Source organism: Pocillopora verrucosa, chromosome 3 (genome assembly GCF_036669915.1).
Source record: "Pocillopora verrucosa isolate sample1 chromosome 3, ASM3666991v2, whole genome shotgun sequence".
In the NCBI taxonomy this organism is placed as follows: Eukaryota; Metazoa; Cnidaria; class Anthozoa; order Scleractinia; family Pocilloporidae; genus Pocillopora; species Pocillopora verrucosa.
In genome coordinates this window covers 11482719-11499903 of record NC_089314.1, presented here as the reverse complement: position 1 = coordinate 11499903, position 17185 = coordinate 11482719, and the positions used below count along the sequence as shown (strand labels likewise).

Below are 17185 nucleotides of genomic sequence, written 5' to 3'. Positions count from 1 at the left end.
CCCACCCTGGGTTCCAATTCCAGCTATGATCATCCTATTCCCCAAATCCACTTGAAGCCAGGGTGTGTTGTCACCACGTGCTGGTGCCCAGCCTGCTGCCTGAGATTTTCCAATTTGTAGGTGGAGTCGAGCACGAGATGGAGCATTAGCTTGAGTCAAAATGGACGACGACGAGAAAGCCATGTCTGGTATGCGCATGTCTTGCAAGCCAAGAGTCATAAAACACGAAGAGACTAAACGAGATATAACGTCTTCATTAAAATAACTTCATGTGAGTCTCAAATTGATTTGGTAATGACTTCACCCTCTCTCCACTGAGGCACAAGGAAACGATTTTACTTTCCAGGCAGGAGACTTTTCTCTAATCAAGTTTTAGTAGGGTAACTACAGGTAGAGAAAATGGGTCGTCAGGTTTGTGGATTTTAGGTATAGAAAAACTCTTTTAAGAGGCCAATTGATATTATCAATCCAATTGATGAAACCAAATTATTTTGTTATATCCCCACCAACGCAGCACCTGAGTTTCTTTGGAAACTTAGCCCCCTTAGGAAGACATGATTTACCTTCATCTTTTGGTTCTCCTGTCTTACTCTAGTTCCTATTCTTTTTCTTCCATCTTTTTCTATCGGAGCCTTTAGGGAGTCTTTTTTTTCTTACACGAACTTACGTTTATGTGCCACCTTCCGATTAACATCTTCTACTTTTTGAGACACCCCGGCAAAAATGTAGCCCAACGCGGTTTTTGGTGGCACAACGCATAAAAATATCCTTAAACTGAAGCTTTTTTATTTAACACGAGCGGAAGGAGACTGATGATTGGAAAATATAGCTGGTAGAATAATTTTTGTTACCTGGACATCCAAACAGCTCCACTCTCATTGAAATCCAGCGATGCCACGACTGCGGATGAAGTCGGACACAAACAGCTTCAAAGGAGGGCTCCACCTGGTTTATAACAACACTCTCAGCATCCTTATTGCCTACTAATGTCTGAAGAAAGAAATTAGATCAGAGTTGTATTAGTTTTTTAGATTTTCTCTCACTTAAGTTCCCAACCCTCTTCGAAGCGCTGAAAGCTCCACGTTTGTAAGCTCCGATCATAAAGACAAAACTGAAAAAAGCATTCCCTACGCGTGCGTAGCACGACATAAAGCGAAATGAAGGTGAACGATAACTTGTAACCAAAGCCGTCTCAACCCACCCCTCCCCCCGTCTCATTTCCAGTAATGGCAAGTACTAGGTCAGTAATGACACCACCACCAAGGGCTATTAATTCTCTCTTTCTAGCCACTGATTTTGTGTCACATCAACCTATCGAAGAGACTGTTTGACCACTTTTAACAAATACCTTTATGTGTCCTTGTTGCTGATAGTGGACCCATTTTTCATCTGCTTTGTCCCTGTGTGAGACCTGGTAACTAGTAACCCATTGATCAGGTGACCATCTGCTACTTAGTCCCTGGGTACCAATCCCCGTCACTATTGTCTTCAATTCAAGGTTAATCTCAAGCCACTGTTTGTGGTCTGAGACAGCCGCTGACCAACCAGCTGGCAGCCATGGGTAAAAAGTACGCATGTGCAGTCTGGCTCGGGAAGCTCGCAGATAATTAATTCGCTCGGAGGAAGCTGTTATAGCTGAGTCAGGGATTAGACGGCTCTGCATTCCCAACGGCTCAGAACAGACTGAAACACAGAGATTGTGAAAATGCCTATACTACCACAAATAATAATAACAATGATAAGGATATTAATAATGATGATGACGATATTTATAGTAGTGATAATAATAATGGTTTATTTAACATTTCCACCTTGTGGGTCATCATTGTTGAATTATAGGTAAAAGTTGAATAAACAAAAGCAGTAAAAAGAGTTGGTGGAGTATAAATAAATCATATGTCATATTTCAATTCACGTCTATTCTTTTATTTACGAAAGAGTTTGAAAGTTTATTAACAATTGCATAATTGATAAAATCGCTGGATCAACGAAAGGCGCGTCACAATTGCAGAGCTCGAGCTGTTTTCAATCTGCTTTTGTTGGTATTTGCATCCCCATTTTGCCTCCTTCCCGCATCTTGTCAATCTTTTTGTAATAAGCAGAGTCCACGAAAGAACAGTCATAAGCTGAGAAGAGATTTTTTTGTTCCTCTTGAAATTGGATATTGGCGCAGTCAAAGCCTTAATTTCGTTAGTAAACTAAAAGTGATTCATTTCCATCAGTAAAGCTCTATTTCAAGTGGTCTTTCAAGCGACAAAAAAATATTTGCATTGTCTAAACAGTTGCCTTTCTGAAAGGGACATTTAGTCAGAAATATGTATTGTACGAGTTTCAAATATCACAACAGTCTTCGCATGTAACTTTAAAATACAAGTTAGGTGCATTTTGAAATAGTTATAAACGACTGTACATTTACAAGTGAACATTACAGCTGACAACCACAAAAACACTTAGTGTAACAGAGTAACTTCAGATGCTAATTATCCCTCTCGGCGTATTTCGTAAAGCGGAAGAGATACGAGACAACGTTCTCTTCCACTATCCCAAGTTATTTCATAGGGTGTTCGTGCGGTATTGTGAAGAGGAATGGTCGGAAATCCCAGATTTTAAAGTAAAGATTACTCATTAGCAATGGAATTTATCAAAATACGTTTCTTTAGTCATGTTTTTAAAGGGGCAAATTTTTGGTAGCAGTTTTTATTTTCGTAGTTTTTCTGGGCGTGCTTGACATAGGAGGACCTAAGTCAAGGAAGGATTCAACATCTTATCGAATTCAACATCTTTTTGCAATTTTTCATTGGGAGTCTAATTTTTTTTTTACTTCGTGTTCCCCATCCCTCGTTGCCATTACGCACGCCTTCCAACAATAATAACTTATGAGAAAAAGTAACGAACCTACCATTGGAGTGCATTGGGTTTATAGATGTAACGTATTCAAACTGAACAGCAATCTCAACTAACAGTAGAATGGTGATCACAGAAACCACCATTTCTCTCCCAGTAAAGTGCGGACGTCCGGTCAATCAAAGGTTTATAAATTTATACGGTGTAATTGTCTTCAACAAGAGGAAAGAACCTTTCGGAAATACTTTACGTTGATTCTCAATATACTCTCCTCACGCAATGACTGTTCAATTTGGCCAAATTGTACTGTCATCATCAAAAGATTTAATATTCTCTTGATCATCGTCAATTAGTTTACAAAGTGCTATATCAACTGCAACTGCATTGGTAATAATTTTGGGTACGAAAAGAAGTGTTTATGCTTTTTTATAGCTCGGGTTATTACCAATATTCGGGACTGAGAACCCATTGCGAGCACAATTTTTTTTGATATGTTCGCCGGAAGAATTAAAAGCACGATCTTAGCAAACTTCCGAGATAATTACTGCCAACAAATGATCCGTGGAAAATTAAGACATCTTGAATTTGCCCTCTTTAAAGCACTTCAAAGAACCTATTGAAAATTATGTGAGCGTCTTACACAATGAAGTATTTACAAGTTTAGTCACGTCGTTAAGACAAGGGGTTTTTATCTAATACTTTAAATGTCTTTGTCTTACAAAATTTCTCAAAATTTTGATTTCGTTTTTAAGAGATTTCTGGATCGATATCTTTCCTCCAAGTTCAACGATAATGATATGATACTACCAGTGTATTGATTAATGACCCGCAGAGAAGGTATTGATTCAATGCAAAACTTTTAGATGTAATTATTTATCAAGTTCTCAATATATGCTGAACTGCTCTTTTCACCAAAGCTCTTTCTGAAAAGTGGAGACACAGGGTCTGCAACTGGTCTCAAATTTCATCTCACATCAGAAAAAGAAGAAAAAAATCTGGCATTCGTAAAATTTGAACATATATATAAGAAGCCAATATCAATTCAGGCCGTCCAAAAAATATATTTTATTTCCATGGTTTGATAACTTAGTTACGTCACAATTTAGGTCATAACTGAGAACGCACATCGTCGAGCGGTGGACTGCAATGTCCAGTAATAAATAAGTCAAGTTCTACGACTAGGAGGTTCCGCAAAACTCTTAGAAATCTTTAAGAAAAAAGATACTTTTCTAACACCGTTGATTTGCAATCTTACAGCTACCTATTCGCTTAATCCAATAACCACTGAAAGAGAGCTTGCAGACTCACAGGGTTACCAACAAGGTACTCTCTCAAATCGTTCAAATTCTGACTTTGGCACAGTAAACCGAGACAAGCTTTGACAAAAACTAAACTACCCGAGATTCCCAACTCGCGACAAAAACTCTCCCGTGGGGGTGAATGTGCGAGCGTTGCCACAGCATCGTTATGGACATAAATAGTGTTAGGCTCGCAGGAATGATCAAATTTCTTTGAAATAGAGGGAAGCTCCTTCAGAGTATCACGCAAGGCTCGTTGCAAGCGACTCTGTCCCAATCCTTCGATGCCGCTTAAGCTTCTGATGAATTTTTCTGATTGGCTGTGAACCCAGGACAAGACAAGTAGCTCAGCGTCTTCGATTTCTCCTTTACTGGCACAAGATGTCGCGGAGCGGATGAACTCTGTAATGTTAAAAATGTGTTTAACTTTTACAGCAATTTTTACAGCAATTTTTATGGAGTGTCGAAAGAGATCCGGGATTGCGTTGGTTTTGCATTTCTTTGCTTTCTGATTGGTCCATTCTCTTAACCAATCAGACGCAAAACTGAAAACAATCGCATACTAATCTCTCAATTTTTCTCGCCTATGAAGAGATTGCTGTTTTTTTTTACTTTGATTTCTGACTAGCTCCTTGTGATATCTCTTCTTTCCGTCGAGACTTGTTCCCTTTTGGTTTTACGACTGTCAACCGAATAGCGTTTAATGCGAATCTAACACAGCTGATGATTTATTTCTCTGCCCTGGCCTACGGGAGACAACCTGGGCGGAAATTCAGACCTCGTTTGTGAACCTCGTTTGTGAACCTGGTAATTAGTGCTTGCCAAATCTATACTAGGCGGATATCGAATATCTGTTGCTTCCTAATCAAGAGATACGACCCTCAAACTCTTCATTTTCATCATTGAGGCAGAAAAAAAGAACAGCCGGCAGCGGAATCACGACAGGTAGATTGTAGACGTGACAGCCAATCTACTTCTTGTAACAATAATGCACTTATTTACCCAAATAGCTGAAATTGGCGGGAAAACATACCTCCCCGGCATTTTCCCTCAAATTTGTTACACGAAAATTGTTTATTAAAACTTTATACAACCCTTACCGACGTCATGTATCACGCTCCAGTCGGGGCCTGGGACAGACAAACCAATGAAGTCAGATTCCCGCCAAAACTCAGTCACCAAAGGGCGCTCCTCACCATCATAACCTAACACTCTTTGCAAGCAGTAATGCTCGTCATTCACCAGGTCCCAGTACCATGGACCACCCAGTTTTGTAGGATCATAGGGAATCAAGTTTGAATATACGCGTGGTGTGACCAGGATGCGACACAATGAAGTCTTGGCATAGTCTGTAATGTCCAGGATATAGTGATGCCACCTGTTGACGTCATCGTCGGCCATGCGGTAGCGTGAAGGCTTCTTGTTTACAATCCCTGTTTGTGGTGATAAAAATTAATGCATATTTTAGTGGAGCACCTTGGAAAGAAAATTTTGACTCGCAGAGAAGCCATTATGTCACATTGTAGACCTTTGGGAACGCATTTTGAAGTGACAGAGCCAGAAGACAGCAGTGATTGTGATGTATCATCTTGGAGGTGTCCAGAGCAAGAGAATATCAACTGATATTTCAGTTGAAATTCTCTTGGTCCAGAGAAATCCTTTCCCTGAAAATTTTTAACATGCGCTTTGGGGCATTTTGGAAAACTGTTCGAGGAATTTTTTTTGTCACTTTCACGTAATCTCTGGGCCAATTTCTTTTTATTTGCACTTCATTTGCAAAGATTTCGCATATGAAGTAGAGAATCTAGCTACCATCTTCATCTGAATCATTAGATTCGTACAAATTTTATGGAATATCTTTCGTACAGTTGTTAAAAGTTAGTACATTTTGAATTAAATTGAGAACGCCTACATTGGATAAATTTGATGCCTCTTCAAATACTTGCCTATTGAAATCACACAAGAATAAAACCTGCCAAATAACCGTCCTTCGTCCAAAATCGCGACACCAAGTACCCGCGACAGTAAGCACCACTCAGGTAACTACAAAAGAACGGGCCGGGAGAAAGGGAGCCCGGGCTCCACGACCCCTATTCCTTAGGATTTGCATTATATCGCTTTCCGAGCTGAATTCTCAGGCATAAATTGTTCAAGTGACCTCTCACATTCCTTCATGAACTTCACACGGCTTAGCTGACGTAGCTGTGGTGGTTTTGTGCACGCTTGGAAAGCGTCTAGCGGCGGGGGGACGTGAACCTAGCAGAAAAGCCGCGGAAGGTTTGGGATGGAAAAAGCAGGAAGGGAGAGGTGTTTATCCCGCTCGCGCCTTCGACGTTTCTCGTTTTTTTAAAAGAGCGCAAAAGAAAAACAAAAGCAAACAAAACAAAAACACACCACAAAAAAACCTGCTAGTTACACCGGCTGAACAGACTACAACTCTCCTTTGTTGTTTATCTTTCTTATCCCTTTAACCTATAAGTACCGAACGGGGCAACAAACGGTGGCTATTTCTACTTCAAGCTGGGCTCTCGCTTTGTTCGTTTACCATTTTCTGTTCCATTTGGTCTTTCGGTGTCGTTAATGGCAGCCCTGAAAACGAAAGCAGTCCACAGGCTTCCCCCTGGAAAGTCCTCGAGTGGTTGCCAGGAGCTGGCTAAATTTATCGAACTTTGTGCTTAAGGCTCCGCGAACCACAGGCGGCCCAAAGCATCCAGCTGTGAGATGATCATCTTGCGAAATAAGAGTCATGGCGAAATATTATTGGAGTTTGTATGGGAATATTTACGACCTTTTAGGAATAAAAAAATTTCAGATCAAATTCTCAATAAAAATACTCCACCTTACTTCCACAGTGCATCGCTTGTTATCATGACCGCTGTACTATGTTGAAAAAGAACCCATTTCAGCGAGTTAACCATTTCTAGGTTTTCTACGTACATACAGAAAACATACAGAAGAGCCCAAGGCTGCACACTCCATTTTCGAAACGTCTCGATCCGAGAAGCGAAAACTCCAAGCTTCAAAAACGACCGAGCGGCCACAAATCCAAACGCAGAGTTTAAGCCAAATATACTGTAGTGTTCATTTTCAATTCACTACACAAACTCCGATCTTCCCCGTGAAACCCACGCTATTAGACGTCCCGCGTACACAAGACGGTTGAAAACCAGCTTGTTAACCCTGCCTCCTTTTGCAAACTGTGCCTCGCCGTAAAGACCACCAGTCACTTGGCAAATCAATAAATTGTCGTTAGAACCGCCACGGATGCTAGGTGACGGTGTGTGAGAATTTGAACTGTATTTTTTTTTGTTAAGAGGCGGTCGTAAAACATTCTCATACAAACTCTTATAATTCCGCCACGACTCTTATTTCGCAAGATGATCATCTCACAGCTGGAGCATGGGCCGTCTGTGCGCGAACGTGTAGAGAAAAAACAAACACAGTTTCTACACCGAACCTGAATCACCATGAAGATTAAGCGCCCACTTGACCAAACCGCAGCCTTTTGTTTTCCCCTTCAGGATTTTCCTTCAGAGCTCTCGGAGGTTTGGTGTCTGTATTTTGCCTCAAAATCCAACACTTCTGACTTTCACAGCCAGGACTCTTTCGCAAGAGCGAGTCGAATGTTCTGGATTTCTGGATCTATACCGTTGTCCTCAATCACAATCGTCTCGCATTTTTACAACTGGTCAAATGAACAAAAACCCGTTGAGAATTGTTCATACTTAGCATTAGTTTTTAAAGTGGGCTCCTCTCCGTGGAACTTGTGGCGAGGGGGTCGATTTCACGCGAATCGCCGAGAACGGTTTTGGAAGCCAACGATTGACAGCGGTAATTTCCCTGTTCGTGAGGTCGTCGTGAGGACTTGCTGAGCTTTAAAAGTCTTCGTTTTTTGTACCCTAGAGATAAGCTATCTGAGAAGGAGAAGAAATCTCAACAAGCTAATATCTTTTCTTACCCGCACATTCCCAGAAAAATGTTTAAAAACTATTGTAAACTGGGTTTTGCCTCTTAGCAACGTCTTTACAACGCAAAATTAAGAATGTTTGTTCGGATCACTAGAAACTACTCTAAAATAATGTTTTTCTGTGGATTGATAGATTACGCATGGAGCTTGCAAACAGTTCCGGTCCGTCAACAAACTAGTTAGAAAGCGCCGAACTTACGAGGTTATGTAAAGTAAAACAATTCTTGACGGGTTAGTCGAGAATCGGCCGATGTGCAGGAATTTGTACTGTTTCACACGCGAAGGCATTAGTAATTCCCAGCTTCACTCTACAGGTCATTCCTAAGTTTGGATTAATTCAAAACCGAACGTTGAAATATCACAAAAAACAAAATCACAAAAAAAGATAAACCCTTTGCAGTTATATAGCACTCTTAAAAATTCCAAAAGAAAAAAAGCGAACTTACCAAATAAATATGTGATGGCGAATTGTATGCAGTATATGTCTTCAAATCTCTGATAGACGTGAAGTGTCCTCTTCACAGATCTCAGATATCTCATCAACTGAATCTTCCGTTCAGTTCTAGGTTCTTTAACCACGAACTCTAGCGCAGTTTCTCAATACCGACGCTATTACATTTATCAGTGAGAAATATCTTACTTTAATTAACTCCACACAATTATGACTTTGTAGTTGCGCAAATCTGTTCAATAACCTCGACCAGGCGTTTGACGCTTTTAACGATAAATCCTGTGTAAATTCTCAAGATATGACGCTGAATAACTTGTTTTTTATCCCGCATTTTGACGCAGACCAGCTTAAGATAATGTTGGATATTAGACAGCTTTGAACAAATGTTTGCTTACTTGTATCAGTTGGCTGAGTGTTGGGTAATATGGGGCTTCCTCCGTCTCAGCAAACTGCATGCTGTGTATTTAAAATAGATCAGGAATAGATCATTAGAATTATGATAGGTAAATCACAAGGGACCGATCATTATCTATTGTCAGGGTGGGTGCATGGGTGCGTGCGTGTGGGATGGGGAGGGGGGAGGGGGAATATCGCCCGCTCTTAGAACCAGTCACATCACAAAATTGTAAAATACCTCCCGTTCACGAACTGGAAAAAAAGAGAAAGTAATGGTCAGCTATTAACCAGCTGAGAGAAGATCCGTGCGGTGAAAAACTCAAAACTTGGACTTAAAAAAACTGTCCTCTAGTGGAAATTTATCTTACATGGACCTACCAGTCGGTAAATAAAATTCTTATCTTTCCACTGACTTGAAAAAAATTACGTGATGGAAATGTTTGTCTACCTATAACTCTCAATTAATTAAAAACAACAGTTAAAACAGCTGTAAAAACCTTTACCTCTGTGTGAATTAATTATCTTCTGCTTATGCGGATAAATGCGATCAGATTCTTACGGAGTAAAGGGAAAACTCAACATTCAGGTACTAAACGAAAAAGCTTCGTTTCTTTCTGTTGTTATCTCATAATAGTTTAATTGCTCACGCTCATTATACGGTACAAAAATTAGATTGAAAGTAGTGAGCATTTTTTTTTATAGGAAATTAGCTTCTTAGATGTCGACAGATGGCAATTCTTTCGTTAAAATTATTTTTGTTATGTTTGTTACCACAATATTCATTCTAAACTATTGTAGCTCTCGGGCTTATAGTTATGTTATTCGATAATTTTAGTTTTTTTCCTCTGTTTTTGTGATTTTTATGTCATCGTTACTTGCATTTTCCGCGTTTTCTGAGAAACAAAGGACACGAAAAGGGTGAAAATATATATTTTTTTTACATAAAACCTCATATATTTTCTCAGAATCAAATTTCTCCTTACCAATATCGGTTCATTTTCAGAGAATGATATTGAGAATTTAGGAAATTGATCGATATAAAGAAGAGTCCAAATTTTTCGACATACACAAATAAAAGTATTACCTTTGGAATAATAAAATAGAGTGTATGTTTTCTAATGGTATTCTACAATAGAGATGCGAATTTTACCGGATGGGATACATATTCTATGTAAGTTGATCAAATTAATGTAAATATGAAAATTAAATGACGTCTGAGGAAAAAGACACGAAGCAGTAATTTTTTAAACGATAAACAATTGTATTCACAGAATAACGGACATAATCTTAAAAAAAAAGTTCACTGCTCTCCGATTTTGTCGAGTCGTCGCAAAAGCCTTGTGCAAAAATTTATGTCCTTATAGGAAATCGAAAAACATCAGAGGAAGAAGAAAATATATACTGAATTAATTATTCTTTTTACGTGATATAGAAAGCGCACAATGCGTACAAATCTCTTTTTCTGTGAGTTCTTCGATGATGTGCCGTGTAACATTTATTGCAGTAGAGTGATAAAAGCGCAATTTCTCCTTCCATCTTCAATACATGTAGATGCTTGAGCAGATTGGCTGTGAGAATAACGAGACCGGTTAGACCACAAAACTGCAAACCTAGCATTTCTTCTGCTTTTCCATATATAAAGATTAAAAAACGTTCTTAAATAGTTTCTCGCGACGTTCGCACCATAAATTTTACAAAAGATAACTACATGTACACAGTCAGTACAGATGTCGATCTGTTGATGAACATACTACTTGCTTTACCACAATACAGTTTCTGATATGTCTAAAGTATTTCTCTATTGCAAAATCAACTTGATTCCTTTCAGTTTTTAGCCATAGTATCTGTGAATTATGCTGTAGCTATGCATTGTACGCCCTGCCAAATCCGATACACAACAAAATGAGTCAAACTTAAATCAATTCATGATAAAACTTCATTTAGTTCATCGAAATCTTATTTCCCTCAATCGACATCGTTATATTGACAAGAAGAATGGTGTTGAGAATTTTGAAAACAATCAGCTTCACCAAATGAAAAAGTCAAATGACATCAGAGAACAAAACAAGAAGCAGGCAGCTTGTGGAATTATCACTGAGCTGAGGGACGGATAAGAGGATAATTATTCACAATACGAGGATTTCAATTTGTGTCCTCCGAAACTTTAGATGTATCATCAATATTCTATCTGAAGAGGTTGGAAAACACCGCAACAGAAAAGAGAAGAAGTTTCTTTGTAGCAAGGAAAATTCATACAATTTTGTCCCTTCTTTCTATTAAAAATGCGCGAACGTAACATTTTACTTCACGCAACAGTGCGGATTTTGTCCGGCGTTTCGAAAGGAATAAGATATCACCTTTATATTTCTTGTTAAGAGGATGAAAAGCACCAAATAAATTATGGTATATTGCTATCGGTCGCCATGAATTAGGAACTGAATTCTAACTAAGCTAAGTGATCACATTACAATTGCTATTTCTTATTTCAAAATTTGATTTAATAAAAAAATTGGTTTCTTACTACGTGAATACAAGCATTTAACTTATTTCACAGATGACTTCCCTAGATACATATATTACTCCACACGTTAAAACAATGCAAAAAAAATCCCATTCATAAATCTCTTTCAATTATTTTTTCGTTTTATTTTGTTTTCCTATTTTTGTATTCTTAGTCTAAGATTTTACTGTCTTTATTACTCTTTCGTTTTGCTTTTTGCTGACCATAGATAGATTACAGACTACTTACAGATTCAAGGTCCAAGAGAAAAGTCCTGTATTTTTTATATTCTGTAGAAAAAAAAAACTGTTTTGATTTTTAAATGTATTGTACAGTATTTGTGACTGTATTTGTAACTACAGCAAAGTTTTATGGAATGAGTAATATTTTATTGGTAAAACTAAAAAGCAGTACACTACAAAAATTTTCACAATTAAAATCCAGAATTTGAACATCAAATCTAACGTGTTTTTTACATAAGAACCTATTTTTCTAATTTCAGCCTGTAGGTTCTTAAATCACTAGGTTCTTATACGCGGGTTTTTACTGTATACGCTCTCGGTGAGTCTTTCCAAGTGCGTTCAATTTGGACATTTGTACCGTAAATTGCACAACAGAAACTGAAGGAACACAATGAGAAAAGGTCGCATTAAATCCCCTTGTATCTCGTTTGAGTGTATCATTCGAATTTAGTTTTTATGGAGGAAAGACCTGATTCACACACGCCATTGCAGCAAACAAACGAGCAAACTCTCACAAATTCAAAAGAAAAAATTTGGAATTTATTTACAATTTCTCTCCTCGCCGTTTACTTAATGAACAGAGGTGAATCTTCGTACATGAATTAATTGTCGATGACAGTGAATAATACTTTTCGTAAGATCATTGACTGGCTTTGAAGATAATAATTTACGTGGAAAAATTTCTCAGTTCTGATTGGTTAAGATAAATGCAGTTTTCAGGTAATTCAGTGCAGAAGAGGGTTAATTTATGCAAAGAAAGAAACAAATCAGACATTCTGATGGTCAATAATCAAAGAAACTCTCAAATAGCCAATCAAATGCGAGCCTTGGATGTTGCAACAAAATTTGAAAATTTGAAAATTTGAAAACTTGCGAGAGAAACAATGGCCGGCGTTTTAAGTAGGCTTTCTTTCGCCACCGCAGCTGAAAAACAGCTTAAAAACTGTAAAAAGCACTGCTTTTTGGTTGTCAGTTTGGAAAAAGTTGTGTTTAGAGAAGGGAATTGCCGAGGAAATCTAAAATTACAAGCCGACCCAGCTTAACACTTTGCTCGAGCGATCCAACGCCGAAATTAAAAACAAACATGGTTAAACCTCGGAAACGACGATTCCATTTCATCGAGTGATTCGGACACAGACTGAACAATTCCTTGAACTGTTTAGCCGGTCTTTGAACTTTTTTGCACCTTAAAGATGTGAAGATATCATTGCATATTATTGTTTTGATCGTACGCGGTTGCTTTGACCGAACGCACGGTTTGAATAAATTATTTTTGCACTTGATGCGCGCGCTTTGCTTATGTTTAATTATGATAAGCAATCTCGTATTTTTCCATGTATATTATTAACACTTAATCACATAATTTTTCTCGTGCAATTTAGAGTAAACAAGCACTTGTTAATTTTTTCAAAGACCACAAATTTCACTCGCCCTACGGGGTCGTGCAGATTTATTCCAAATTGCACTCGAAATCATGTGATTACCTATACAAACATTTTCGTAACAGTCCTTGCCAAACTAGTTGCGTTGTTTTTCAAAAGTGTACCTGCGCTCTTTCTTTTCTTACGCGCTCTCTAATTGACAGATGTCAGATTTTGATAGATACTTGTAAAAATAATGTTTCAAACTTTGTTTGGAAGCCTCTTAAATCACTTTTATCATTTCGCAAATGATAATGTTTCAGTGAAGGATCTCCCTTTAATTTGCATCACCTCTATTTTAACTACCACTTACTCGCTCTAAAATTGTTCAGTTTATGAAAGATCTTGCCGTATTTACTGCCCTAAATCATTCGGGTTCTTTCAGAAAGAATTTCGTTAAATTAAAAAAAAGGTGTTTTTTACCGGCTAAGGGTCGGTCCGTAAGGTGGAAAAACTTACTCCCAGCTGGCAAATAACATATATATCTTCCTACTGACTGGTCATTTTCAATTTAGGCACATTACATCGTGAAATAACGTTTTCGTTTTCGAGGGGTTGATAAAAGAAAAAAGTCCATTTGAGATGAGATCCGTCGTTTTGAAATTCCCGGCTTACAAAAGTAGGTCGGTGTTCATGTAAACGGAAAAATATTTAGGGTAAAGATTTGACATAATTTGGATTTGAAAGTCAAATACTGTTATGAAATAATAAAACGTTGGTTGCCGATGAATTGACAAGTTAGTCGTGTCATAATTTAGTCAGTTCCCACTTTAGGATTGAAAGGAAAAAAATGTTTTTTTTAAACTCTTGAATTGCGCGCATGCGCAAGAGCGAGTGGTAGATACGATGTGGGGAATGGTACTCACACGCTCGCTCGCTCGATTGGTCGATTCCTGTCAACTTTTTTTCGATTTTAGGCTTTTGAGTGCATTTGATAGTTTTTGGCGAGCAATAAACAAACGAAATGGCGACCTTTGTCGCTAAGAATAGTGGTGGGGTGACAAAGAAGCCAATGACAATCTTAAAAGAGTTTTTTTTTTTTCGTTTTAGTTTCAACAAGCGGCGCTAGCGACTGGCAGGCATGCAAGCATTCACACTGAAATAACAGAACAATCTTCGTTTTTCATAAAATTGTAATTGACAATCCTTGAACTTGAAAGCAATCCGAAGCTTCATTGAAAATATCACTTACTGCGAAGTGCTCGGAGTTTACAGATGTTCAAAAGCTTTTTCTGTTACGGCGTGAGATTGAGGACAAAATCGATCACTACGTTTCGTATCGTGTGTTTTTCCTGTGTGAAGCAACAAAAGATGCCGGCAACTAACGAAATTACTAGTTAACACAAAAATCAAATGACACCTAAACAAACAATTTTAGCTACCGATTTTCAGTGAATTTTTAAAGAACAATTTTCTTTTAAGTTTCAAGACAATTTGAAGATTCAAAATACATATTACGTACTAAAATGCGAAAGTTGAACACCACAAAATTAATAAATAGGCCTGAAATGAAATTCTATCTTATTATTGATTATACGTTGCCTAGCACGTGACTAAAATCTACCCAGGCGTAGATCCAAAATGACGGTGGCAGTCTTGCCTTAGTTATATCACTCAAAACTCGTTCCCGTTTGTCTCATTTAATAAAGAGGGAATCGTTAATGTTTTCATTGAGACAGTATTGCCTTGATTTTCTAATATTTACAATGATAGACAGTAAATTTCACTTTTCATTATATACGTTTAAAACACATGACATCATCCACCCTTGTCAAATGCAATAGCATGATCATTTCAATTGTAATGCCTTCTTATCCCAACGTTACTTTGCTTCTTTGCTACATTAGCGAACACTGAACCACAGCTCGTACTCTAGATATGACAATCAACCACTTAAATTCCCTAAACCAGATAACATTAAACATAATCCAAAAAATCATGTGTCAATTCACGAGATTGCTCACAGAGCACTTTGATAATTCATTGCAACATTACATATAACTAGTTATTAAAACTGATCAGAAAGAAAAGGGAGGAAAAAAAAAGAAAGAGAAATAGACCTTATTTCATTTTCTCTTTTAAGGTGGACATGGACTCGAAAAAATTACGTGATGGAAATTTTTGTCTGTTCATAGCTCTCATTTTATTAAAAACAACAGCTAAAGCAGCTGTAAAAACCTTTACCTCTGTGTGAATTAATTCTCTTCTGCTTATGCGGATAAATGCAATCAGATTCTTACAGAGCAAAGGGACAATCAACATTTAGATACCAAACATAACAGCTTCGTTTCTTTCTGTTGTTATCTCATAATAGTTTAATTCATTTCTCTCGCTCACTATACAATACAAAAGTTAAATTTGAAAGTAGTGGGTGAATTTTTTTGATCGGAAATTAGCTTCCTAGATGTTGACAGATGGCGATCCTTTCGATGAAATTATTTTTGTTTTTTTGTGTTTGTAACCACAATATTCATTATAAACTATTGTAGTTATTGTAGTACACCTATAGATCTGTAATTTGATCATTTTAGTTTTTTCTGTTTCTGTGATTTTTTATGTTATCGTTACGTGCATTTTCCACGTTTTCTAAGAAACAAGAGACACCAAAAAAGTGAAACATAAATATGTTTTTTATAACACTTCATATGATTTCTCAGAATCAAATTTCTCCACACCAATAACGGTAAACTTTCAAGAAGAATGCTGCTGAGAATTTAGGAATGTGATCGACATAGAAAAGAGTCCAAATTCTTCGACAAACCCAAACAGTAGGATTACCCTCGGAATAATAAACAAGAGTGTATGTTTTGTAATGGTATTTTACAATAGAAATGCGAATTTTACCGAAAGGGAAACATATTCCGTGTAAGTTGTTCAAACGTAAATTTGAAAGTCAAAGTGACATCTGATCATGAGGAAAAAGACACGAAGCAGTCAGTTTGTAAACGATAAACAGTTATATTCAGAGTAACGGACGTAATCTTAAGAAAACGAAAAAAAAAGAGAAAAGTTTACTACTCTTCGATTATGTCGAGTCTTTGCAAAAGCCTTGTTCAAAAATCTATGTCCTGATAAGAAATTGAACAAAACAGAGGAAGAAGAAATATATGCTGAATTAACTATTTTTTTACGTGATATAGAAAGCGCACAATGCATACAAATCTTTTTTTCTGTGAGTTCTTCGAGGATGTACCATGTAAAAATTATTGCAGTAAAGTGATAGAAGCGCAATTACTCCTTCTATCTTCAATATATGTAGATGCTTAAGCAGATTGGCTGTGAGAATGACAAGACCGGTTAGACCAAAAAATTGCAAACCTAACATTTCTATTGCTTTTCTACATATAAAAATTAAAAAAAGCTCTTAAATTTTTTCTCGCGACGTTCGCACCATAAATTATACGAAAGATAACTAGCACATATGTGTAAAGATCAAAACATCTGTAGCCTAAAGAGCAATGGCCGTTCTCTTGCCAAAAAGAACGAATAGTGACGGTTTTCGAATCCCAGATGAATTTTAAAACAATGAAGAACCTAGTTATTCTATTACGAGCTCTTTTTATGTAAAGGCGGCGAGTATTCCTTTTTTTATTGCGAGATAACTACATATACACCGTCAGTACAGATCTCGATCTGTTGATGAACATGCTACGTGCTTTATCACAATATAGTTTCTGATATGTCTAAAGTATTTCTCTATTGCAAAATCAACTTGATTCCTTTCAGTTTTTAACCATAGTAACTCTAAGTTATGCTCTAGCTGTGTATTTTACGCCCTGCCACATCCGATACACAACGAAATGAGTCAAACTTGAATCAATTCATGATAAAACTTCATTTAATTCATCGAAATCTCATTTTCTTCCATCAACATTGTTATATTTTCAAGAAGAATGGTGTTGAGAATTTTGGAAAACGATCAACTTGATCAAATGAAAAAGTCAAATGACATCAGATATCAAAACAAGAAGCAGGCAGCTTGTAAAATTATTAGCTAAGTGACGGATTAAAGAATAACTATTCACAGCGAGAGGATTTCAATTTGTGTCCTCCAAGCCTCTAGATG

General features: G+C 37.3%; 1 protein-coding gene across 1 annotated transcript; it reads right to left on the bottom strand.

Moving 5' to 3' along the window:
* Positions 1 to 4113: 4113 nt before the first annotated feature.
* On the bottom strand, positions 4114 to 5591 carry LOC131788131 (uncharacterized; the record flags this gene model as incomplete). The annotated part of the gene is made up of 2 exons (XM_066163486.1): positions 4114 to 4544; positions 5243 to 5591. Coding segments are annotated over 2 exons (780 nt in total), but the record flags the coding sequence as incomplete, so codon positions are not given.
* Between the last annotated feature and the right edge of the window lie 11594 nt (positions 5592 to 17185).